Consider the following 26,604-nt stretch of genomic DNA (forward strand, 5'->3'; position numbering starts at 1 on the left):
CCGACGGTTCCTGTCAAAATTCAAGTCAACAGCTCGGAAGCGCTCAGTAACGCAGACCGACCCGCGAGCCGACCGATTTTACAATGTTAACTAATGTAGGCAGCTGATAATCGGTTTATTCGGACGGGTTTTTCTATGAACCGACGGTTCACGTCAATATTTCCAACATGAGTCATCAGTTGCCAGTCACGGTTTTTGTGTTCGAAAATCCCGTTCAATTTCGTCGAGCCAATTACAAATACCCAGATTTTTTCGTTTTTTTGGTTTTTGCGTTGTAACCGTAAATTTGTTGATCGTATTGGGACAGGCTTTACCATGAGTGCTGCATACTCGGCGTAAGGCCGCCGCTTCCCTGTATCGTTATCTATCCGTGCTGTGTTATTGTACGATGAAACGTCCAGTCGCGAACTCAGCCGCGGCCGTCCGCTCCCGCCGCTCCCACACCGTCATTCCCGCCGATCCCTCATCCGCACCCCCTCTCCCGCCTGATCCCGCGCTGCAGATGGATCTGCGCCGCATCACCCGCTCCCTGTCGCAGTCGCGCTGCGTGCTGGCCGTGTCCGCGGAGAGCCAGGCCGAGCCTGACCCGCGCGCAGCCTCGGAGGCCGCAGCGTCGCCGCAGGTCTCCTGCTACTCGCAGGCCTCCTCCCTCCCCGACCCGGCGCCGTCCCCCGATGCGGCCAGCCTGGCGGAGGCCTCCTCCGTCTCCGGCTCCAGTAATCACGGTCCGCGACACCTTCCGCCCGCCCCGCCCTCCTTCTACAGTCAGTGCCATTTTTTCTGTATTTATTCTAATATTATTCATATTTAATTGCAATAAATTATTTATAACTGGTTAGATAATTATAATAAATTTCCAGTAAATTCAGGTTAATAACTTTTAAATATTAAAGCGGCTGATAAGGTTTATCTTTAATGGAAAAATAATAAACAGTTTATCAATTAAAAGTACTGCCCTTATTTGTAGCTTTTCTGGTTTTATTCATTATTATTTCAAATAAATTATTAACAGCCTGTCGCACAATTGAGATTAGTTTTATTTAATGCAGTTTTTATTTATTAATTTTTTAAATTAAGGCCAATGAATTTAAATAAAGTTATAAGTAACCGAAAAATAACGAGAAAAAAATTGATTAATAAAAAGTAATTATTATTAATTGGTTAAAAATAGGTGAACGCGTGATGGCCAGCCCGACGAGCATCTTCCACCGCCGCAAGACGCCCTTATCGGCCCCCACTGTGACGACTCGCGGTCCCGCGACCATGAGCCCCTTCCGGCCGGCCTCCGCCCCGCAGGGGGCCGCGTTCCCTCCCCGTCCCGCGGGCGGGGTGAGGCGCGCATCCCAGTCCGGTGATTTCTTCGTGCTGACCAGTTGGCAAGTGAAGGTGGCGCTGGTGGCGGCCGCGCTCTTCGGCTTCGTCCTGGCCGTCGTCTACATTAATTTACGCCCGGCGCCGGCGCCCACAGCGCTCATAGAAGGACAGTGGATGCCACGCGTTGGGCTGCCGTGCGCGCAGAATACGCCGTCTCCCAACACGGAGATCAACCCGAGAAAAGGTGATAATTTTCTGCTTGTTATTTGTAATATTTTTAGAATTTATTTTTAAACCCTCGGGGAAATTTAATTGAATTAAACATAAAAATTTAATTTAATTTTGAAATTTTTAAAAATTTTGAAATTTATTTAAGTTCAATCGAAATTGAAATTAATTTACTGATTGGCACAGCCGTAATAAATCATCTGATTTTTTTGTGATTATTATTTTTTGGCAGCACGCGTTACTGGAATTTGTCGACGGTGGTTTGCTGCATTCTGCCTTATTAACCTGCTTTTAATCACAATTAAATTCGTATTTAATTCGCTATTTTATTTTTAAATTTTTTGCATAATAATAGTTCAAGTGAGCAATTTCCGGGATGTGAGTTTTGTGGTAGACGACGATGCGGTGGGCAGTCCCGACCCGTCCGGGGCGCTGAACCCGCCGGAGCCGCAGATTGCCTTCGATTACGCGCTGCTGTCGTTGGGCGCCCGTGTGCTGAGCACCCGCGACACGCAGCCGTTGACCGTGTTCGACGCCAAGATCCTCGGCTTCACGGTGTACCAGGAGAGCGAGTGGAATTCCCTACAGGAAGCGCCACTACTTCCCCTCATCGTCCCCGGACGCTGCTGGCGCTTCCAGGTAAGAAAATAAATACCACAAAAATACACAGAAAAATAAAGAAAATAATCACTAAAAATAATCACAAATATCAATGAAATTTCCCAATACTTGCATATAAATAATAAAAATTAAAAATGTGAGTCAATGTACCGCAGATATTAGCAGAAATTAAATAAAAATATTGCGAAAATAATTTGTACAAATGGAGAAATTCAATCTAAAATTTGACTAAAAAAATACGGCGAAAAATGCAGATAAATGAATAAATAATGCAGAAATTGCTGATAATTATCAAGAAATTATTTAGGGATTTCCTGGAAGACTGGTGATCCAGCTAGCCGAGCCGGTGGACATCAGCGCCTTCTCGCTGTCGCACTTGAGCAGCCGCAGCGTCCCGCCCTCCCGCCTGACCTCCGCGCCCTCCCACTTTGAAGTGTGGGCGTTGGCCGATGAGAACGACGAAGACGGCGTGTTGCTGGGCAACTACACCTACGTTTTATCCCCTCTGCGGCCCAGTCAGCATTTTCCGGTCCAGCAACCACTGGATCGCGCCGTGGCGATTGTGGAGTTGCGGGTGCTGGCCAACCACGGCCATCCGCACTTCACCTGTGTCTACCGCTTCAAGGTCTTCGGAATGCCGGTGGAAAACATGCCGGATGAGTGATTTCCGGGTAACAATGTGTGACGGATGTTTTTGAACACGGTGAAGGTATTGTGTACGGGATTTGTGTACGGTTTCCTCGATTTTGTTGTTGTTTAGCTCCTTTTTTTGTATTTACTATGTCGTCGCAGCCGGCTGGTTTTGTATTCGCGGGCGGTCTGCCGGTGACCTTTACCTGTGCGTCCGGTTCACTGGTGATTGTGCAAGCCGATAGCATAATGGTTTTTTATGGATGTTTGCCGGACTAATGTCGGTACGAATATGAGAATGGTAATAAACGATCCGGTTGGAGTATGTTAACAATCAGTATAATAGTGGAAAATTAGACAGTTCATTGTCGCATGGCAATGGCACGCAATATAACCAGAGAGCTAATAGAATAATTCTATCGAAAATGGCTGCATGCCTGCTAACACTGGTAAATACCGAGGAAATGCATCGAAGGAACTTCAGTCTGCGGCCAGGGTATGCGCATTCCATACACTGGGCATCGCGCGACCAGCATAGCATTCCGTCCGGCTGCCGAGCATCACCTTCGGTAGCTAGTAGCTACCGTAAGACCTGGTAGGCCAGGTGCATTTACGTGCAAAACTTGAAGGAGATCGGTTTATAATGAGACTTTTGGTACACCTGAATGCGTTTAAACTTTTGGGAATTTTCTTACAGCCATAACTCCCGAACCGGATGTTGCGCGCACAAACGGTTTTCACACCAGTGTATACAAATCGTCTGGCTACGAAATGTCATAAACCGAAACAAAAATGTGTTTGGGAGTGCGCGAAAGTGTAAGTTTTCGTGCATGTACACGAATTCGGTAGCACGTACCGGGCCACTTCCCTTAATGGGTTGGCGGGATCCTGAGCAGCAGCAGAAAGTGTCGTACACGCCACTGAACTGGTAAGCTGTCCGGGTTACCAGTTTAGTCGTGGGCACGATACGATTCGCGATGCGCTGTGAATCGGCGCTGTCCTCCACCGGCACCGCTTTAACTTCTCGCCTGCAGATATCGTACGGCTCGGGTGCCTTTGCAGCGGATAATTTAACCCAGCTTTCTGAATCATGTCTGAAATCCTATGAAAGACTTTATATCGCTGTACGTGAGCCGCTTCTAGATAACAACGACCACTACGCGTGTACGTATTGCGCGATGAATATTGCAGCAGTACAGCGGGAAAACGTGAATCGAAACTCTTGTGACCTTTCGGGTCAGAAGCCGCCGGATGGCTACCGATCACTTTGGCCGTTTTCATTTCGGCCAAAGCTTTTCAGCCGTCCCAAGTGCCAGCCAATAAACTTTCCTGCCAACCTTGCTAACAATCCAATGTTAAAGAATCACATTAATAATATTCGAATGGAGATATTTACAATGTACACGAAAGCAAGATACTAACAATATCTAATAGTATCTAACAGTAAGAAACTAACAGTATCTGGATTACGGTCGCTGATGCGCATTTCGTTATAATTATATACTGTATTACAGTCTGACGACGAGTATTACAGGAAATCCGCGCTGATGCCGATGCCAGCGATACGATAATCTTTCTAACGTCCTGCTTAGGCACGCGCAGACACCGTGGCCATACCGCTGTCCTGACACTTGTTTTTTTTTTCCCCGGGCCCTTATCGCCGCGTCGCGCGCACCGATCTTTGCCCAGCATGCACGGTGCCGCTGATCGGTTAATTCGAAGCACGCGCCAACCTGGCCTTTGGGCTTTGGCGTGTAGAGGTGCCGTGATGTTACAAGTTGCGGGTAAAGGCTATCTGTTCTCGTTCTACTGGAAGGAAGTGCATTATATATAACGACCGTGTCTGGCCAGTACACGGAATAACTTCGATAACCTTTAATAAGTATCATGGTACGAGTACAGACTATGCACCAGAACAAAACAGCATTTACAAAAGAAACACTTCCTCTGTGCTATCCTGATCGGGGATCGTACCCATTACACAAATCGCGTTTCCCCGTTGTATTTGCATAGAAGCTCGCTGCTTACAACAGCGGAATAACTGAGGCGTCGCCCGTGTGATTCTGGTGAGATACGCAAGCATGCTTTTACCTTTTAACTTCTGAGTCCCGCTTTAGAACCTTATCCGGTTCCATCTTGTTTCGGAAAGAGCAAGGTCTTAGCTACTTCTACATGTCAAAATGGCACTTGTTGTTGCGAACTGTCAAGCAGCCAAAAATTGTACCATAGATACGCAAGAAAATCATCTTAAAAAAGCTGAATTTTTTGGAAAATCACACCGTGTCTTAAGGCTGTGTACCTTTCCCAGCGGATGCAGCATGTCCCCAACTCTTTTTTCTTATTGAAGAAGAATATCAAAGTTGCCAATCTGTGATTGTACTAGATAAAAAGCAAAGCTGGTTACCCATATGTAAGTACTCGTATATAAGCCGCGCCTTCGCTGTTCTGTTTTGCAGCGTTATAATTAGGTTGTTTCGTGTAATGGAGCAAACTGCAGCAGTGCGCGTGGAGAAAATACTGTTGGTAGTTATGGCTTCTACTTGTACAGTAGGAAACGCATGCGGGAATATATGCCTGGTGTTTGCCCCCCAATACGTCAAAGGTCACCAAGCGACCGCCGTGAGTACAAGCACTAAACCAGATGTAATGCCGATCACTGTCAGAAAAATACTTGATAATTAAGGACAGCAGTAGAAACTGCGCACTTTCTGCTGCTGCCCTTGATGATCACGCGGCAAAAGCAATGTCTTCCAGCCGTCAGCTGCTCCTTTGGTCAACGCCACCGCGGGTGGGTAAGCGCATCGAGCACGGAACATTGACACGCGTTAACGTGTTAATGTTCCCTGCTCGATTCGCTAGTCGATCCCTCCGCGCATCGACAAAGATATGGTCACTCATAATATGAGTTCGCGTCATTATTATTATTGTTATTACGGCACAAGAGCAGACAACCCCGAAGGGACTTCGAGTCTGACACAAACAATTTTCTGTTAACCAAAACATTTAGGAGAGATTAACAGGTCTGAGTAGAAATTTACAAGAAGGACTAGCTTCGAGAAGTTTAGGATTCATAGCAAGATTTTTATCCAGAAGACGCTTTAGCCGCATTTCCATAGTCGACTCTCCGATAACTTTCATACGAGACGCACTGCCCCGGGCCCCTCCGCTGCGCCGTACCGGCACCCGGCCTGACGCCCCTCGATCCCGGGTCTCATTAGCAGCAAGTGGATCCATTTGCTCTTAATGATACCCGGGATCGAGGAGCGTCAGGCTCCTCCATCCCAAATCCGATTGGCTCTCCCTCTCCTCCGATGGGCACCTCCGAGGGGAGTTTGTCATCGTTAATCGACAACTTCTCTCCATATCGCCCGGCGATAACGATGGGTCGGTTGAATGCTGGTTCCGGCAGCACCTTAACAGCATCCAGGAGTGGCTCGTGCGGATGACGATCCTAACGCTGCCACAGCAGTGTAGTATTAATTTTTAAATGATTTTACTTATTATTCCTACATACAGGTAGTACATACATACATATGCATTCTGTACTCGAACAGCACTTTAATAATATTCAATGTCATCATTGTATCGTAACATCTACCTGATAATAAGTTCACTACAGACTGCACAGCACCATTGCAGAACACCGGTACAATACAGTTGATTGTAAGCGGTAGAAAAATTAGTACCAAGAATAATTTATTATGAGTGCCAGTATGTACGTGCGGTACATATGTACAGTAAGCACTTAGGGTTTAGTTAAACGTCTAATAATTTCAGTTCAGAGCAGCTAGGTAGGGCCCATACCTACGAAAACTCTTCCAGAATTCGATTACAGGATAATTCGTGTTTTTTGCCGCTTTTTTTTCAGGGGAGTACTTGCATTATCCTTTGGAGTTAAAAATCAGTCAATTTTGGGGAGAGTACACCATTAATCAGGTGGAAAATGAAGTGGCGGATATACGAGTACGTACAGTGAAAAGTGGAAGGACGAGATCATTATGAGCCAGTGTGTGTTTTTAACGTGCGCTGGAGCATGTTTCACGGTGCTACGATGACCTGCGGGCGCTTGCTGTTCAGTACTCCCTGCGGGCAAACGATTAAGCATTCTGACTTTTTTTTGAATGCACAATTCTCCTCTCCTGATAATAACCAAGTCCTACAAATTCTATTCTGAATATCGGGCTATTATTTCCCGTTTCTCGTTCGTCTTATATAAAATATCGGCGTGAGATTTTTTTTACCCTGTTTTTGGAGCATCCTAACTGCATAATTATGAAAACAAGTGCGTTTTATCTGGGAAACAGAAGCCTATTAGCGTTCTGTTAACATACATGTTCGTATAATTTTTGGCGAGTATTCCGAGTAATGAAGGCAAATTTCACGTAACTGCCTCATCGGTGTCCGGTGTCGGAAGTGTCCGGTGCCATTTTTTTGTTCCAGTGCATGGCGGAATAAATTATGCCGGTTAACGGTAGCGGCGATTCTTCCGTTGTACCTTCCCTTCCGGTGAATTTCAGCCAGGCGTCGCACTGGCTGAACACGATGGTCCACCCGCATCCCGGCGCCACGGCCGAGGCCTGGCGCAGTCTGGTCCCGCATTCCGGCACGTATACACACGCGCAGATCAACCGCGCCTACAGCTTCTACATCGTCTCCTACTTCCTCCTGCTCTTCTTGTGTTCCTTGGGCAACACGTTAATCCTGGCGGTGATTGGACGGAGCCTCCGGCAGTGGCAGACGTCCGCCTCCCGCTACATGCTGGTCAGTTACGTTACTATGTATTTATTAGTAAATTAATTGAAAACAATTACTGTTGAAATTATTAGTAAATATTATTTATTATTAAAATTTACTATTATGTATTTTTCTTCTTCCATTTTAATTTATGTAGTTATCATAGAATGTTTCTTCATAAATCTTTCAATATTTTTCTATACTTCGAAGTATTTATTTTAATTTTTCTGGATTAGTATATTTTTTTAGTTGAACTAATATTAATTAGCGAGGTATGATTAATCCAGAATCTCGTTCCTCTCCGGCAGGTGACGGCGCTGGCCGATCTGGGAGCTCTGTAAGTTGACCGGAAGTTGTGTGTTGATCAGAGAGCGGGTGTGAATGAAGCGATGCGTTGTGCTGCAGCTGGTTGGGATTTCCGGTGATGCTGTGGAATTTCGGCGCCGTCTTCGACCGGGCCTACCACAAACTGCCGCGGGTTAAGCAGGTCATCAACGCCGTCAAACCGCTGACCGGCTGGGGCCAGGAGGCCTGCATGTTCACCTCCGACTGGTCGGTGCATATATACAACATAAGTATATTTATATTGAATTATTTTTTTTCAGGCTGCTGGTGATGTTCTCGTTGGAGCGTTTGCTCATCATCATCAGTCCGTTCCGCTTGCTGCAGCGAATCTTCTTATATCATCAGTGGCGTTCTTGCGTATATCGTGGCCTGCATATATATTTTATGTACGTCTCGTGACCTTTTGCTAATCAAACTTTATATATATGTACGTATGTGCAGTACATATGCGTATATTTATTTATATACATGTATACGTCTATATATATTTTTATGTACGTCTAGTGACCTTTTGCTAATCAAACTTTATATATATGTGCAGTACATATGCGTATATTTATTTATATACAAGTTAGCCTCGCGCATCCGCGCTCGGCACTTAGGTACTGGATAGTATTGGCTTTGTTTTGGAAAGGTCATTCATTATCTATTAATAAAGACTGACGTTCGGAATTTCTGACTTTCTGAAAATTTTAATTTTCCACGTTCTAAAGTTCTGATGTTCTGACGTTCTAACGTTCTAACGTCCTAAGGTTTTGACGTTCTGACGTTGTTACGTTCTGACCTTCTGGTGTTCTTTTACTTTATGACGTTCTGACGTCCTATCGTTTTGACGTTCTGACGTTGTCACGTTCTGATGTTTTTACTTTATAACGTTCTGATGTTCTTACTTTATGACGTTCTGACGTTCTAACGTATTGACGTTCTAACGTTCTAACGTTCTGACGTTGTTACGTTCTGGCGTTCTGATGTTCTTACTTTATGGCGTTGTCACATTTTAACGTTCTGACGTTCTTCTTTATGACGTTCTAACGTATTGACGTTCTGACTTTCTAACGTTCTAATGTCCTAACGTTTTGACGCTCTAACGTCATAACGTTTAGACGTTCTAATGTTCTTACTTTATGATGTTCTTACGTTATGACGTTCTGACGTTCGGACGTTCGGACGTTTTGACGTTCTAACTAGAGCCCTGCTACGGACTGGGAAATCCGATCCGCTCCGAACCCGCTCCGATTTTCGGACCGGATTGGACGGATTTCAATATGGAAAATTCGGATTCGGAGTGGTTTCGGAGTTTATGTGCACCTAATCGGATCGGGTTCGGATGCAATCAAGACTCCGAATAATCCGTAATTAAAATAAATGTTATTAATTAATTTTTATTGAATTTCACCCGCCTTTAAAACAAAAAACTTCGTCAGCTTCGCGCTTCGCGCTTCGCGCGAGGCTTAGATTTGCGCTAAATACGTTGACACCAAAGTGTCTGCTTTTGTTTAGCTGACTGTTGTTAATTCTCTTTCACTTTCTTTTATTAATTCTCCTGACACTTTTTAATATTTAGAGTGTTTTACAATTTTATGATGTCGTTATTAATTGTTATCGTCTTATCAAATAATTTTAGTATAACTACAGATACTTCGGTTAAACGGACTACATGTGTTGTGCGGCTCAGTCAGTTTCCCTTGGGACCGGTTTCCCATTTTTATTTGCAGCACTAGTAATGGGATTAATACTGGAGATTAAGATAATAATAATAAAATATACAATAATAACATATACAATAATAATAAAATAATATCATAATATATATACGTTTAACTAAACCTAAGGAATGCATGAACCTACCATTTATTTTGGTTGCGGACGTGTAGAAACATCCCTCCCTTTAATTTTCTCTCCCTATTTTGACCCTGGCTAATACGTGGGTAATCCGTGGGCTGAACCGCATAGTAGGCGTATACAACAAAAAGATCCCATACAGATTTCTGACAGTGAGGATAGATAGCTAAACTCTCCAAGTGCTTCAACACTGTATTGCTAAAAAACTAAATTTACCTAAAAAATTCTGTATATATATGTAAATCCTCTAGCTTAACCTTTATTATGCCCAAGAAAATTGTACTTGTGAATTCTGAAGTTTTTGCTACCGACAACATGGCTAAAAATTTTTTGAATGCCATGTTACGGTATAACTACTGTGAAATAAAATTAAGTAATATTTTCTTGGAAAATTTTTCGGATCGGATCGGAGTGGGTTCGGATTGGCCAAAAATATTTTCGGATCGGATTGGTCGGAGTAAGATTTTTAGAATTCGAAGTCGGACTGGGTTCGGATAAAATTTTTTAAGTTTGGATCGGACTGGACGCAGTTTTGTACTCCGTACGTTGCAGGGCACTAGTTCTAACGTCCTGACGTTTAGACGTTCTAACGTTTTGACGCTCTAACGTCCTAAGGTTTAGACGTTCTGGCGTTCGGACGTTCTAACGTTCCAGCGTTCTAACTGTGATACGTTCTGACGTTCTCACGTTTTGAATTTCTGACGTATGGGCTTTTGCATGACGTAATATACATATTTTACCTAAAAAGCAAGTATTTATCCGCTATAGTCACCGTGGTTACAGTCGTTATGTTAATCGTAAGTACTTTTTATTGCTGTGCAGTGAATAGTACTTGTTCGGGTGCTCTTTACGTTTCCTATACTTAAGACCTGGTGAAACCATCTTCTGACCACTGGTTATTAAAAACAAACAAAAATCTATTGGCACACCTATGGAAAATATGGAATTTTTTAAGACCAAGCTGGACTTAAACTGACCACGAGTTATCGAGGAGTTAAAAACGGCGCATAAATACGCTTTGGTCGGTAAGCTTGTATGAATATAAAGGTCTCGCGCATCCGCGCTCGGCACTTAAGTACTGGATAGTATTGGCTTTGTTTCGGAAAGGTCATTATGAATATATAAAGGCTGACGTTTGGAATTTACGACGTTCGGACAATTTTAATTTTTCACGTTCTGAAGTTCTGATGTTCTGACATTCTAACGTTCTGACGTTCTAACGTCCTAACGTTTTGACGTTCTTCCGTTCTAACGTTCTGATGTTCTGACGTTCTAACATTCTGACGTTCTGACGTTCTAACGTTCTAACGTTCTAACGTTCTGATGTTCTTACTTTATGACGTTCTAACGTTTTGACGTTCTTACTTTATGACGTTCTGACGTTCTAACGTTCTGACGTTCTAACAGTCTGACGTTCTGATGTTCTTACTTTATGACGTTTTGACCTTCTGACGTTATGACGTTCTATAGTTCTAACGTTCTGACGTTCTAACATTCTGACGTCCTAAACGTTCTGATGTTCTTACTTTATGACGTTTTGACCTTCTGACGTTATGACGTTCTATAGTTCTAACGTTCTGACGTTCTAACATTCTGACGTCCTAAACGTTCTGATGTTCTTATTTTATGACGTTCTGACGTTCTGGCGTTCTGACGTTCTAACGTTCTGACGTTCCGATGTTCTTACTTTATGACGTTCTGACGGTGTTACGTTCTGACGTTCACACGTATTGAATTTCTGACGTTTTGACGCTCTGAAATACGTATGGACTTTTGCATGACGTAATAATATATAATTTTACCTAAAGAGCAAGTATTTATGCATCCGCTATAGTCTCCGTGGTTACAGACATTATGTTTTAAAGCACGTTTTATTGCTGTGCAGTGAATACGTTTTTGAGTGCTCTACGTTTCCTATACTTAAGACCTGGTGAAACCATCTTCTGACCACTGGTTATTAAAACAAACAAAATCTATTGGCACACCTATGGAAAATATGGATTTTTTAAGACCAAGCTGGACTTAAACTGACCACGAGTTATCGAGGAGTTAAAAACGGCGCATAAATACGCTTTGGTCGGTAAGCTTGTATGAATATAAAGAAAAGATATAAAGACATGTATACGTCTATATATATTAATTTTTTATTTATGGACCTTTATTATTCAGTACTTTATATATGTACATGTGTGTGTAATTTATATATAAATGTACATGTACTTACTTATATACACTTATATACATTTATGGACCTTTTATTATTTATGGACCTTTTATTATTCAATACTTTATATATGTACATGTGTGTGTAATTGATATATAAATATACATGTACATGTATATAAGTTTTTTTTATTTGTGTTATGTGTATATTTTATATATATACATGTAAGAATAATTTTGTATTACACGTTTATAAAGTGACCTTTAACTACATTCAGTAATTACGATCGGTGTATAACGACACATTGCAGAATCTTCAAGTACGACCTGTACAAAGCCCGCGCCAAGCGCCCGGCCTGGTTGCGCCATTGGGAGCAGGTGCAGAACCCGGCGGAAGTGGTGGTCAGTCTGCTGGTCTTCTTCGTCATCCTAACCATCAACGTGGCGCTCATCGTCTTCCTGGCGCGCCACCGCCGCTCCAAGCTGGCGCAGATGCGCGTCAAACAAATTGCGAACAAACCGCCCATCTCCCCAGCGGCATCTTTGCAGTCGGGAAAGCGCGGCCCGCGGGCGGCGGCGCGCAACAGCGACATCATATTAATCAGCGGCGCCGCGCTGTACCTGCTGACGAAGACGCCCTCCGTCGTCTTCCACTGCCTGATGCGCGCCGACTACCACCAGCAGTTTGATTTCGATCCGACCGCCCAGCAGCTGGCGGCGCCGTTCGTCAACGTCCCCATGTACATGCTGTACAGCTTCCGGTTTTTCGTCTACATACTGACGAATGCGCAGTTCCGGGAACGGTTTATGCAGTTGATTGTGCGGCCGTTGTGGCCGCACGCCAACGGCTTCGTCCGCCGGGAGGACACGCGCGAAGGGCTCGGCGCGCGGCTGGTGCATCGGTTCACGGAGGGACGCTCCACGTCGGCCGCTGCGGCCATAGCAGCGGCTGCCAAACAGTAGAAAATGACCATTTGATTGACTGGCATTGTGATAGAGAAAAGTGGCATTTTGCACATATACACTAATCTAGAGAAAGGTCATCATAATTCGCACAATGTGTTGGTGATCGTTTGAAGAAACGACTAATGTTTTCTATGATCCTGTAGTACCTATACTAGATGTATTCTTAAAATACAAATTATACAACTGAATAAATAAAATAAATGGCGTCAGCTGTTCGTTGTAGTGAGTAATTCGCGTGTAAAAGCGGTTCGCTGATGGTTTGTGCCGACAGCGCCCGTCTCCGCCCACCGTTCCGTTGTAACCAATCACAAAACACCGGACAAATACGCGGTGCTTTTACGTAATCAGCGTTTACAGCATGTCTATAAAATCGACAAAATACTACTGTATTTATTCATATTTCCAGCGTTTTTCGGCGGGGAACGCGGTACAGTTTGAACAAGCTTCGCGGCGACAAAAAGGAAGTAAAACCGGTGGCGGTGACTGCGGGCGATTCCTCTATAAATTATGATATCACTACAGTGTGGAATGCTAGTACCGGCTGCGGCGAAAAATTCAGTCGCTGTCACAGAAAAACTCAACTACACAAGTATACCACGCGTGAGCCCGCAAGCGGCGCGAATTGATAGTAAACCGGTAATACATAACTGCATGTTTCCAGCTGCATAATTCCCCCCTTCTTTGTCGCGTAGGCTTCCCTACTGTATAACTGTATGTGGGTGCGTTGCGTTCGGTTATCTATACCAGTCATATACTAATATCTAATATCATGGCCCGCTTATATCTGGGACTGCTGTGCGTCGTTACGCTGCTCCTGCTGATGATCGGCGAGGACGCGGCGCTGGAGAAACTCCCCGGCCGACCACAGGGCCAAGGTACGTGGAATCAACAGCGTGGGGCGGTGGCGCAGGCGACTGAAGGGCGGTAGCCAATCAGAAGAGGACAGGTCGGCCAATGGCCGCTGTTTGGTGACAGTGGGCGGGCCAAAGTATATAGCGACTATTTACCGTACTCGCCACGCCCACTGTCGCAAATACCTATAATCAAGAGCATTCCAGTAACGATCTCTATGTACTGTAGACAATTGCAAAGAAATTAATGCAATGGAGAATAAATTCCTTAAAATATTATCAAATAATCCATACTCGTATGATTGATGATGTGGGCGTGTTTGTTGTGTATGTACAGTGCTGAAGAGCATGAAGCACACGGTGATGATGGAGTACAAGACGGAGAAGGATCGCGGCGCCAAACTGCAGCTGCTTCTTACCCGCTGGAAATCCATTCTCGGTAAGCCGCATAGTTCAATATGCCAGTTAATACTATTTTATTACTACTAATATTTATAATATACAGTATATATCAACAATATTAATATTAATATTAATACGAATGTTTAACAACATAAGATTGATTTTGACTTTTTGGACTTATTTTATTAACGCTGCAGCGCAGAAGTTTGCGCGCACGGCGACCAGCATTAAATTTGTCAAAGAGGAAATGAGGGGGAAGCAGCACATTGTCAACTACGAAGTGACCTTTACGAAGAAGAGCGCCGGTGCCGCGCACATCCAGCGGAAGAAGGCCGTGGAGGAAATGAATAATTCCCTGGATAGCCAGCCCATCGCCGGCGTCACCGTCTACCCGGAACCGGAAACCCGCGGCCTCCTCGCGCCCGACATGCTCGATTAACCCGAGCAGAGGATGGCTATTACAGCCCTCCCGGAGTTAGTTCGTGACGCCCGGATTAATACCGCAGACCAGACGGACGCATGTTCTAATCCTAATTGCCCAAATCAGAGCGCCGAGTTATTACGTACCATATAACGTCAGTCAGGCAGCAGTGTTTGAACTGTTTTTGACGACGTGTATCATTGAGAAAAGGTCACAGCACTGGGATTGGCATTAAATCATGCATTAGCGCAAGCAGCAATACTGCAGTACTAAAAAACGGTATATTACTCACGCCAGGTGTTTGTACACATCGTGAACATCTTGAACAACATCCTCTCTCATTAGTTAAGGGCACATGTAATTGTAAAGGAGAAAAGTTAATATTTTGTAATTTAAATGTGCTATACAAAAACACATAAAGGTCAACTGTATAATACCTTCACGTTAAAGTTGGTTAATGTTACTGTGCGCCGATATTCAGTTGCGGGAGAGTTTTCTTTACGGCGTGCCTGCCGTCATGGCGACGTGGTCACCTTGGCATCTGTATAGACGCAACGGTCGACTAAAAGGTCACCGACTTCGTCGTTACCGGCGTAAAGACAACTTCACAAAACCTATGAAAACCTTTGAGATAGAAGAAATCGACTGAATTCAATTGTAACACGCATCGTGCAACGTTGCCGGTGGCAGTACGCGTTCTTCGAGGATTATCAGCGCCGAGGCATACCTCAGGGCACCTTGTCGCCGTTTCTGACAGCGTAACTGGCTATTATCGCATGCACTACTGCCCGCTCTTGCAGCGTGTCGATCGTAGTAACTGTACTATAAACTGATTTACGTAGAAACATGTGAAAAGCTGGCGTGCACTCCATATTGTAGCGACAGAAGTTGTACAACCATAGACCACCAAGTTATGATCCATCATTGCGTTACGAATTTCTGTCCATTTTCCCGGCTAGCTGTTCTTCTTCATAATTTCTAGAATTCACTCTTGCATTCACTTGTTACAGCTTGCATCAGCTTGTTCAGCTTGTTAAACTCTTGCCCAAACCTTGTCCCTGTCTTGCATTGTTCTTGTCATTAAACATGCCGTGAACTTCCGTTGTTACGTTCAGTAATTGTGTGACGTCAGTAAGAGCGTCTTCGGCCAGCATCGTCGCCGGCCGTGCCAACCTTTCATCCCAACAGCCGACACAACATCGTGGTACGGTCAACACGCCAACCCGTTAGAACGCCGGCATAACCGCCCGCGTTACAATATAGTGTAACTCGTATACATGATCATATACTCGTAATTATGGTGACGTGTAATAAACCGGGTGGACGCCAGACTGGCGCTTTCCGGTATGCTCAATATTCGGCACTTATGTTGCTTGTTTATTATTGCATTTGCCGATGATTAAAGCTTCGTTTGTTGCACGTTATCAGAGCGGGAAGCGTGATCGCAACGTATCAGTCCTTGTGGAACCAGGCACCACCAGACTGGGATGTTAGTGTCCTTGCTGTTTTAAGTAATCACTTGGCTCGCAACAACAGCTTCATCGGTGAGCAGCGTACATAACGCCCTTCACCGTTGGAAACTGGGTAATCTGTTGTCTGTTGCAGGAAATTATTTGATGGATCCGAAGAGTTTATCGGTACAACGTACGACGTGGATTTAGAAGAGAAGAAGCCGTGCTTTTCCCGGTTTACCACCGTTAATTACTGTTCGCCGCGGTTTACTGCTGTTCTGTAACTGTTCTATCGGTTGCCTAATGTTCACATAATCATAAGTATGATTATGATTATGAGAGCCAATACAGAAAATGAATTGTGAATCAGGAGAAGGAGTCGGATTTGGAAGACTGTAATGGGCATTAGGTATATACCTAGCCCCAGTGTGCTACATACAGGCATCGACGAACCCCGGTGTTCGTTGATGCTGCCACAACATTACAGAATTAACATTACAGAATGGTTATGAACTTATACGGGCATTACAAATGGTTGGACAGACGTACAGATACAGTATGCGTGATCATCGTGAAATTGGCGTGAATTCTGTTCCTCGTACATATACCTACGTAATAGGTAGGTACCTGTTTGGTTGTCGCTGATGAATCGCTTAGTGTTGAGTTGTCTCGTATTTCCGGTATCTGTCAGACTGTCGCCGTAGTAAGCCGATTCGATTGCTTTACGCCGTGCTGACGCTAGTCGCTAATGTAAGTAAAGAGCGGTGAAAATAAAGATGCAGTACACTAGTGGAAGTTTTTGGGAATTGCTTGATTCTTTTGACACCTGTTGCTGTTAGTGTATATACTGTACATGTAGAAAAGTATTCTTTCCAAAAACAAATTCTCAAGCTATAGGCACCGTGATTTTTCACTTATGACGAATTATTCAGCGAATTTTCGATTTTATGACTTTCTGATCTCCCGAAATCATCCGCTTGACGTCATGAAAGATAAGCCGAGAGGGCATCTCAACAACACTCTGAAAGTGATAGATCAGCAGCTGTAACTAGAAGTACGCTAAATTGTATGTTATTTCTGCAAATTTTGGTCTTTACTAAGTTTACTTAATGGCCATCAGTTGGGTCTGTATAAACATTTCGTCTGTGAAGTAATCTTTTCTTCTATCGTTTTATAACTTTTAGCTTAAAGAGGGCTACACTCCATAGTAAACGACATTAATTTAACAACAATTATTGTTGACTTAAAGATACATAATTATGTGTGTACTGAGTAGACGATACACGGACAGTCGGACACATGTACTTGTACTGCCGGTATAAATTTTATGTTCACTTGAAAGACGTTAGTTTATAAGAGTACAGAGTACAGTATACGTTACTATGGTAAACTCTGGATAACTCTAACTTGCGCTACGCAGAGCGCCAAGTTTCTATAGCGATATATACACAGCTTGTATCAGAATATTGCATCCGTGCAACATATAGAAGTATCGATAGAATATTGCATCAGCTTGCAGCACCCATATACAGTACTTCGAATGCTGCCTTATATGGGCTCCCCTTATATTACTCTCCCTTATCTGGGCTCCCGGCTAGTTAGCAATACCCGTCAAATTAAATTTATCGGATTTATAGCAGAACCCTTTTCTACTTCTTTCAACCGGATTTACAAGTGAGCACGCCAAAGAATTCCGAAATTTCACATCCGAATTATATTTATATATATTATCTATACAATAATTTTTTTCATTAATTTTAATCGGATTTGCCAATGAACAAACTGAAAAATCAAAAATGCCAAAATTTCATATCACATTATTTTTTCATGGGGTTCTTAATGCATTTAAGCGGGCAACGTTTAGAAAGAATTTGAATTTAGAAAGATTTTGAATTTTAGAAAAGATTTGAATCTGTCGTTGATGCAACCTGAGCACTTTGAAACAAACTAAATGCTACAAAAGTACTGGTAAAATAAGTATTTTAAATAAATCAAAATTTTCAGTCAAGCATAACACTGATAACAGCTGCGAAAGTGTGAGTAATAACGTAACCGCCCGTGTAGAGGGTTGCTCATATTGCTGGGGAGCCCAGATAAGGGAGAGTAATATAAGGGGAGCCCATATAAGGCAGCATTCGAAGTATACATTATAATACGTGAATCATCACGCATGTACACCACGACACTTGCGCTCCTTGGCCGCCTTCAGCTCCGCGCGGTAATGCTTTTGAAAGGCCGACCAGGTGGGCAGCAGTTTGGCCAGCTCCCGGTCCAGGCCGTAGAAATCCTGGTATCCCTTGCGCGGATTGTCCGCTGCCAGGACCTGCTCGCGTAGATGCCGCAGCGCCGCTTCCTGCAGGTACAAATCGAAGCAGCGCACGTAATTGGGACGATGGCAGTGCGGGATCCGCACCGGACGCTGCGGCTCCCCCCGGGCCATGTACAGGCCGCCCTGACACGCCTCCCGGCGGCGCGCCCCGTGCGCGCAGGCGTAGGCCAGGTGCTCGGGCGTGTCCAGTGCCGGCGCGCGGCGGTAGAGGAAGCCGCGGTGGATCACCGGCTGGGTGGGCGCGCACAGCGCCACGTAGTCCACCGTATCCGGGTCCGGGTCTTCGGCGTCGACACCCTTGCCGGGATCCGGGTTCCGGCTGGGAGCGGCCGTGGAATGCACCGACAGGGCGCGGGCCGAGCGCTTCGAGGAAATTCTGGCTTCGATTTTTGCCGGCATGGATTGTCCTCGCGCCAATGCTCGAGACGCGTGACAACGGCGGGAAGCGTTGTCCCGGAGAGCCCGCAGATCGTGGTGTTTGCGACGCGGATTTGTCCGCCGAACGCGGCGCGACGACGACCAGATGGGGAAGTGATACTTGCCATTCATGGCGTCGGATACGACCATACGTGTAAAAGACATGGCTTCCTCCATAATTATATATATCCGTTATACTGTACAGTCTGTACGGTTGAAATGAAATTTTAGGAAGGTTGTGGAAAAACTCTTGTCAAAATCATCTGACTGTACTCTAGTTACTCCTGTTTCAAAGCACTACTCTTGCTTTAGCTCGCCGGATGTGTTGTGACATCAGACGTGCGTTGTGGTGCACGGCGGTTGCTAAGCGTGTGTGCGAATTCAAGGCACATCGATTACCAGTGCCAATCAATAAAACGCCGCCGATAACGATGTTATCATCGGCCGAGAAGGTCTTTGTCATGGCATGTACCAGCCACCGCACCGGTCGCTAGACAGATGTAATCTAAGGCTTATATATATTTAACCTTGAATTCAAATATAATTACTGCTCCGCGTCGGCCGTTCTGCGTCATTTCCGGCGGCGCTGCAGACGCCCCGCCCTCTTTGTTAGGCACTCCCACTCTGTCTGCCGCCGTCGCCCTGTCGTCCAATCACCGATCGGCAGCGGCCGGCTCACTCAGGCGATACTTGATCGGCACGCGTTCGCTTTCTGCCGTCGGTTAGACGCAGTAATACATTTGGCATTAATTTGCCATGCCACATTCCTTCGAGGGACTGATGCATGCCTGTGGTCCGTGGATCCGGGTTTTCTACTTTTCACGCAAGTGTCTTGGTCAAAATCGTTATTACAACCTGCGATTTCAATGATTTCTCTTAACTACTGAGCAGTACTTGGGTGTTGCAGTCTTCATGCGGTGGTGAGTGTAAACTGTGTAAGACCTAATGGAGTGTGCACTGATCTGGGCTAAATTTTGTTTGGATCCTAGTTCCTTATGTTTTCTTATGTTCTCTTATGGTTTTCCGCTTTGGGGTTAATTTCTATCGGCTGTTGTACTGAGCCCACTAATAATTTAATACTGTAACAGAATGGACAGTTTATTTCTCAATATGCACAAAGCGAGCTTCGCTCAACAGTAACAACCAAATGAAGAATGTGTCCCAGATAACATGAGAAGGGACTACAACGTAGGTTAAAAGATCGCGCCCGGTAGACTACTATGGAATAGTGGATCCTTTCCTCGCTTGCTCTCCGACAGACACACAGAGCCATGCCACCCAATGGGGCTGATGTTGTGCGGTTGCCAGACGTTTTTCCAATTAGCCTGATTCTTGTTACCGAACGAATCGTCATATTTTATGAAACCTAAGGGACGCTGGACCGACCAAGCGTAGGATCCCTGCCATGAAATCATATAGGGAAAGCGTTTGTCATATACAGAAAATGTCGAAGTAGCTATTTATTTAACCGCCGTGCTTGTTCTTGTTGCAGCCGATACAGAATGGCGAAGTACTGCAAAAAGACGGATTTTTCTGTTGCTGGTGCTCGGATGGCTGTTAATCAGCAGCGAATCCATCAGCTACCGGAAGACGGTTACCAAAACAGTGGAAATTGTTGACTGAGGGCTGAGACGGATGAGTACGAAGGATTGCACCAGGCATCATCCGGTCCAGCGTGGTACACGCCGCGGACGCTTCACATCTTCTTCGCAGCTGACGATATCGCGTCGCCTGACGGGCCGACGATGCCGATACGGCTGGTGTCACATGTGGCATATCTTGTTGACCGATATCGACTTTTGCCCGGTTTTTTGCATCCCAATAACTACGCGGTAAAACAGCTTCAAAGTTGGCGCTTTCGTTACACCAGAGCGCCGGTGCACACGTCAACATTCGGTTTTCTGGGGTTACGGGACCGCCAAAACTGACGCAGAATTTCACCGGGACACCGTCGATTGACTACATCCGGTGATGCCGCGCCGTGATGGGTCATTACGCGCTACACTCACCGCCGCGGAAGTGATGATCCTGCTTAACGCCAGTTCCGATGGCGTTAAGCAGGATCATGAGTTCATGACCTCCGCTACAACGAGTGCCATCAACTCACCCTGGAAGCACCGACCCATGCAATGGGACGTGGAGCCACACGGTACGTACACGTGGTCGGATGGATGTACGTAGTCCGTTTGTATCCCGTAAGCAGATTTGTACGACTCCTTGCATCACCGGCTAAGGCGACGACGGGGCGGTGATTTTCATCCCGGACACTGTGGTTGGAGCACTATTGCGGGTGCTCCGACCAAAGTGCTCAGGCCTGAATACTGCCCGTCGTTGGAATCACACTTCGCAGTGTTGCTGGAAAACCTGCTGTTTATCACGCGTGCCCGGCACAATAAACCCAATCCTGATTTCACGAAACGTGGCTTTCTGCGGGCGGGCGCCTGATGCGCTGTACAGTTTTGGTCTTGAGCTCGGGTGGAATTTCTTCCAATGAACTGTGCCCATGCGCATCCTGCTCATCCAGCTTGTTTTGCTCGCTGAATCGTGCTGTACACTTGCCCATGAACTCTGGCGATGTCCTGGCGTTACTTTGTTTAACCGCCATGGGATGATCGTGCAATCCAACCGTTATCCCCCGTATAAACGGTATCCAGCTTCCGGTCAGCATCGCTGCCGACCGTGCCAGCCTTTCCCACACTAACAGCCGACAGATCGTGGTAAGGTGAATTCACCCACAAATGACTACGAGTAATAGATTTTGTTATTCTCGCACCTGGATTTCGCTAGTAGGTAAAACCATTTAAGCGGAAGCTGTTAAACAATTTACTGAGAACAAAAACACATACTATCGGTACGTACCGGTATATTGTGCCTGTATCCATGCAGTATCCCAGCAAGCAAATCGGTGAGCTGGTTTCTTTCTCAGATCGTCATTTCTTCTTTAAAATATCTATGCCTGCAGTCTTCCGGCTTTCGCTGCCGAAAAGTGCTTGTAATGAAATAATAAAATTCTTTTAGGGCACGGAAATGATAGGTTTCGCTGAAGATACATTTATTCATGACGGAGAGACGAGTACGATAGGGATAATACCGTAATATCAATCCTACCGACCTGACTCAACGACAGAGAATGAGCTGATAATCTCAATGTGGCATAACTAAATAATATGCATACGCTACGACCTACGCGAAGCGAGAATCTGACTGCATTCCGACGATAGATTTTAATAGAAAAACTCCGACACTGCCAAACTTCGAATGCGAAACAACTCATGCCAAAAGACTGCAACTCTCGGACTTATATAGGCGCGAAGCGCCTCCGTGTAGAAAAGCCAAAAGTATATCCGAAGACAAAAGGAAAATGCTAGAAAGTACAAACATGTACGAGTACTGATGGAAAAAGTACTGTACTTAGCCGCTACCGTACACCATATTCCGTCACCCCCGCAAACGGCTCTTGGGGAACCCAACACAAAAAGAAACGAAAAGAACAGGAATAAAAAACTAAATAAAATGAGTTCTCACGCTCTCGACTGGGCAAGGCGGGCAAAATCCATCCTCCGTCCCAGAATGACATGATCCTCCTCCACGGGTGACTGAGTGAGATGGTGAATGAGGAGAGGATCCAAGACGGGGTGGAAGGTGAGAGTTGTCAGGAAATGAATTGATGGGAAACACGGCAGTCGGAGAAAACACAAACAGGAAAATCGTCGGAAAAATAAATCGGAATTTCAGTGGCAAATCCAAATTAAATTAAGGTAAAATCGCCGATGAAAATTAAGGCAAAAACATCCGCGATTAAACACAAAAATAAAAATAAAACGCCACTTTCGCACTGAGGAATTCTGTCAGCAAATTCTAGAAAAATCACATGGGAAAAAACTGAGCAAAACCCCATATCGGAGATCAACAGGGATTCAGTAAGAATTAATGAGAATTGGCAAAATCAGCAGAAACTGTCAGCGCGATCAGAATGAGAACCGAGTTTGCTCAGTACCTGTCGACGGAGCGTTCTTGCTGGCATCCAAGGCCATCTGCTGACGAAGCTTCTGTTGTCGCTCACGCTCCTTGTCCGCATCGCTCTGCACAGCTGAGGCACTCGGCTGGCCAGTGGGGACACTAGAGGAAGCAGCTGAATTATGGGCAGGGACTGAGCCATTTCCTACACCAGCAGTCATATCCACATCACCGTTACGCACAACATTACCAACACTGCCACTCTGTCCATTCTGGGGATCTGCTGCAAGATCTCGCCCTGCTCGACGCCAGTTGTCCGTGGGAACAGAGGCATTACTTTCAGTGTTAACGCCACCACGTCCTCGAGCTTCACCACCGCGGTTTCTACCACCAAATCGTCCACGACGACGGCCATATCTTCCTCGTTGCGTTTGAAAACCTGCAGCCATTAGCGTAGTGCTATAAAGGCCTTGTAGCAGCTGATTCCGATAGTGTTGATGGGCACGGCCGCCTCGTCCACGGTTAAAATACGGAGGCATTATAACGCAAAATTCAAACTTCCACAATGGTAAATAAGATTCACAAAGAAAAAGAGATCAATCCGCAAAGAGCAAACCGAAGAACCCAAAATAAATTCAAATGTGTACAGCTGCAAATTGTAATGCGCTGTTTTACCCACAATACAGTACTGCAGCATACAGATAATGCATTAACCTGCCGTCTCGCGGCGGTTGCGACAGTTCCCGGGGATTTCGGGGATTACTGTTTGTTAATCAGCCTGTCCGGCTGTTTCACATTTCTGCCATAACGAGTTCTGACTGGAACAACGGGAACATCCTGGACTTCCGGCTCAGGCAATTCTGGCCTGACGGGAAACTCCTCGATCTCGTCTTCCAGCTCTTTTTCCACAGGCTTAAGCGGCTTATGACTTGTACTTATATCTTCAATATCTGTCGGCTCTGGCTCATCAGGTTTTCGCATGTTATACGGTCGCATTTGCGATACGTGTACAACGTCCAGTTTCACTGCTCCTCTTTTATTACACTGCACTCTGTAGTGTATACTGGACAATTTCGCTTTCACCTCATATCCTGTGCGCCAAAGGCCTTCAGACGCCTTATGTTTCCCTTTCGTACGCGCCATCGCTCGAACCATAACTTGATCACCAACTGCATACTCGACTTCCCGTGCGTTAGCGTCATACCGGATCTTATCTTTCAAGCGCTGCTGTGTTTCTTCCGCTCGCACTTGATCCAGTGCGTCTGACAGAGACAGCTGCAGATGTTGTACGAACAAATGCGCAGGGATCGGGAAGTCTTCATCGCCGTCATACTTCGGAATGAAGTTATCTTGCGGTAAACGCAAGTCTTCACCATACATCAGTTTTGCAGGTGTAAAACCGCCAATACGTTTTACCGGCTTCGTATTAAAGGCGAAACAGATAGCAGGGAGATACACATCCCAATCTGTTTGTTCATCATTGATATACTTTGATATCGCCTTTTTGAATTCACCCACACGTTTCTCGGCTAACCCGTTGCCCATGTTATGGTACGCAACTACCGGTACGTGTGCAATACCCATAACGGCCGATAATTCACCGAACATGTCCGACATGAAGTTGGACCCCCTGTCCGACGTGAGATTCTTCGGCACACCAAACGGCATAATAATTTTTTCGAATACGAACTGTGCTAGCGTAGCACTGTCGTTCGCTTCTACCGCTTGTGCGACAACCCACTTTGATCCATAATTCACACCAATCATGATGTGTTTTTTACCGTTTTTCGTCAACGGTAAACTGCTAGCAACGTCAATTGACCAGCAGCTGCGAGGATTCACAATCGGATTATGCTGCAAAAATCCCGCTGTTTTTAGGTTCACAGGATTACGTGCTTGGCACTGTGCACAGGACATCACATAATTAGTGACACTTTCTTTCATATGCGGCCAATAATAGTACGCGTGCATCTTCTTATATGTCGCTTCAATGCCCTGATGCGCGGCATACTGCGTATCGTGATTTTCGAACAAAAACTTCATTCTCCATTGGTACGGTACATAAAACAAATAGAAATCTTTACCGTTTACAGAGTACCGATAGTACACAACGCCTTGTTTCAAAATAAACTTTTTCAAGTACCGGCGCTGGTACGGCTTCATATCCTGCGTAGGATCACTAAGTAGTGATTTCCAATGTGCAATTACGCGGTCTTTTGACTGCTCTTCCACCCAGTACTGAGCACGTTGCTCAGGTACGAACGTGACTTCCGTATTATTTTTTACTTCTTTCCGCTCTGTTTTGTTAAATAAACGGACCTCAGCCCTGAACGCGTCGATGTACTGTACTTGTTTACAATTTTCTCTCTTACGCACTGCATCGATCTGTGCCACCGTATGTTCATCGGGCTGGTCATCTTCACGATAGTCTGGAATGACATCCGACTCATTCGATTCCGGCTCTTTCATGTTACCGGTCTGCCGTGACAAAGCATCGGCTTCAACATTCGCTGCTCCCTTTATGTACTTTGGCACCATATCGTAGTCCTGCACGTACAGTGCCCAACGACCAATACGCCCGTGCATATCGCGCATATTACGCAAAAATGTTAACGCAGCGTGGTCTGTGTACACTTCAAACTTCTTATACGCCAAGAAATGACGCCATTTTTTAAGCGCACAAATGAGTCCATACGCTTCCAGCTCGAGTGGAAAGTATATTCTTCGCTGCGTTGGCGTAAGTAGTTTCGACAAATACGCAATCGGCCGCCAGTGGCCATCAATAAACTGTTTGAGTACTGCGCCAACAGCAATTTTTGATGCATCAATAACCATTTGTATCGGCGCCTGGTCATCGAAGCGCGCCAATATCGGTGCCGAACACAATGCGTCCTTCAGCTGTTGCATTGCGTTTTCCTGTTCCGGTCCCCACTTAAATTCTGCCGATTTCGGGACTAAACGCTGAAGCGGTTCAGCTAGGTCTTGAAATTTGGGAATAAACTGTCGGTAGTAACCGACCATACCGAGGAATCGTTGTATTCCTTTACGGTCTTTCAACGGAACGAACGATTTTACTGCTTCCAGCTTTTCCGGGTCGGTACTGATACCGTTACCATCGACCACGTGACCCAAAAATGATATTTTCTCCATGAAAAATTCACATTTGTCTGGATTAATCGTCCAGCCGCACTCCTTTAAGCGTGCAAGGAGTTCTGCCAAGTCACGAAAGTGCTCTTCGATCGTATCTGAGAAACATATGATGTCATCAATAAATACGAGTACTTTTTTGTGCTTTAACTCAGCTAAGGTCAAGTCCATGGCTCTTTGAAATGCGCTTGGCGCATCTTTCATACCAAATGGTAGTACTTTGTACTGGTAAGTAAATTCTTCAGCTACCATTGTAGCTTTTTTTTGGTCTTCCTCCTTCAACTGAATCTGCCAAAAACCGGACTTTAAGTCGATTTTTCAAAAGACTTTCGCTTTCGCAACTGCATTTAAAATGTCGTCAATTCTGGGCAGTGGATAACTGCTGCCCTGCAGTTTTTCATTTAATTTTCGGAAATCTACGGTCAGCCGTCGGCTGCCGTCTTTTTTCTTCACAATACATATAGGCGATCCCCACGGGGAATTTGTCAACTCAATTATTCCATCACGCATCATCTCTTTTGTCTTTTCTCGGAGCCATTTCCTGTCCTCGAAGGACACACGATACGGAGGCTGTCTTACAGGTGCACTTGTACCTGTATCGACCGGGTGCTCATATATATTGCAGCATCCTACCGGTCTATCCTTAGTCGGAAATACTTCCTTGTTTGCGCGAAGTATTTTGTACAAACGTTCGATATTTTCCAGCTTTAATAATGAACCCATTTTTACTTTCTTTATTGTCTCTTCAGTCTCTGGTGTAGTACTGACTTCTGCCGCATTGACTTC

The 26,604-nt window shown here is 45.1% G+C and overlaps 4 protein-coding genes across 5 annotated transcripts; 3 read left to right on the top strand and 1 right to left on the bottom strand.

The window, feature by feature from the left end:
• Positions 1-195: 195 nt before the first annotated feature.
• Positions 196-3,104, top strand: LOC129599974 (uncharacterized). The gene is made up of 4 exons (XM_055498347.1): positions 196-764; positions 1,172-1,558; positions 1,937-2,181; positions 2,471-3,104. The coding sequence occupies exons 1-4, from the start codon at positions 389-391 to the stop codon at positions 2,825-2,827; spliced, it is 1,365 nt and encodes a 454-aa protein (XP_055354322.1). The 5' UTR covers positions 196-388; the 3' UTR covers positions 2,828-3,104.
• Positions 3,105-5,266: 2,162 nt separating this feature from the next.
• On the top strand, positions 5,267-13,074 carry LOC129599995 (uncharacterized). Its single transcript, XM_055498369.1, has 6 exons — positions 5,267-5,412; positions 6,662-7,554; positions 7,836-7,864; positions 7,933-8,079; positions 8,133-8,216; positions 12,156-13,074. Exons 2-6 carry the CDS (start codon positions 7,252-7,254, stop codon positions 12,838-12,840), a joined length of 1,248 nt encoding a protein of 415 aa, XP_055354344.1. The 5' UTR covers positions 5,267-5,412; positions 6,662-7,251; the 3' UTR covers positions 12,841-13,074.
• A 189-nt stretch (positions 13,075-13,263) lies between these two features.
• Positions 13,264-14,794, top strand: LOC129599982 (uncharacterized). The gene is made up of 3 exons (XM_055498357.1): positions 13,264-13,718; positions 14,032-14,133; positions 14,294-14,794. Exons 1-3 carry the CDS (start codon positions 13,613-13,615, stop codon positions 14,533-14,535), a joined length of 450 nt encoding a protein of 149 aa, XP_055354332.1. The 5' UTR covers positions 13,264-13,612; the 3' UTR covers positions 14,536-14,794.
• A 2,485-nt stretch (positions 14,795-17,279) lies between these two features.
• LOC129599984 (uncharacterized) lies at positions 17,280-19,021 on the bottom strand. 2 transcript variants are annotated; one of them, XM_055498359.1, is made up of 2 exons: positions 18,115-19,021; positions 17,280-17,525 (listed from the first exon to the last, which is right to left on the bottom strand). In XM_055498359.1, the coding sequence occupies exon 1, from the start codon at positions 18,889-18,891 to the stop codon at positions 18,133-18,135; it is 759 nt and encodes a 252-aa protein (XP_055354334.1). In that variant the 5' UTR covers positions 18,892-19,021; the 3' UTR covers positions 17,280-17,525; positions 18,115-18,132. The 2 variants fall into 2 exon arrangements, with proteins under 2 accessions (XP_055354334.1, XP_055354333.1); XM_055498358.1 differs by having other exon boundaries at positions 17,280-17,550.
• Between the last annotated feature and the right edge of the window lie 7,583 nt (positions 19,022-26,604).

The sequence above is a fragment of the Paramacrobiotus metropolitanus genome, unplaced genomic scaffold, assembly GCF_019649055.1.
Source record: "Paramacrobiotus metropolitanus isolate TYO unplaced genomic scaffold, Prichtersi_v1.0 Parri_scaffold0000159, whole genome shotgun sequence".
Taxonomy (NCBI): Eukaryota; Metazoa; Tardigrada; class Eutardigrada; order Parachela; family Macrobiotidae; genus Paramacrobiotus; species Paramacrobiotus metropolitanus.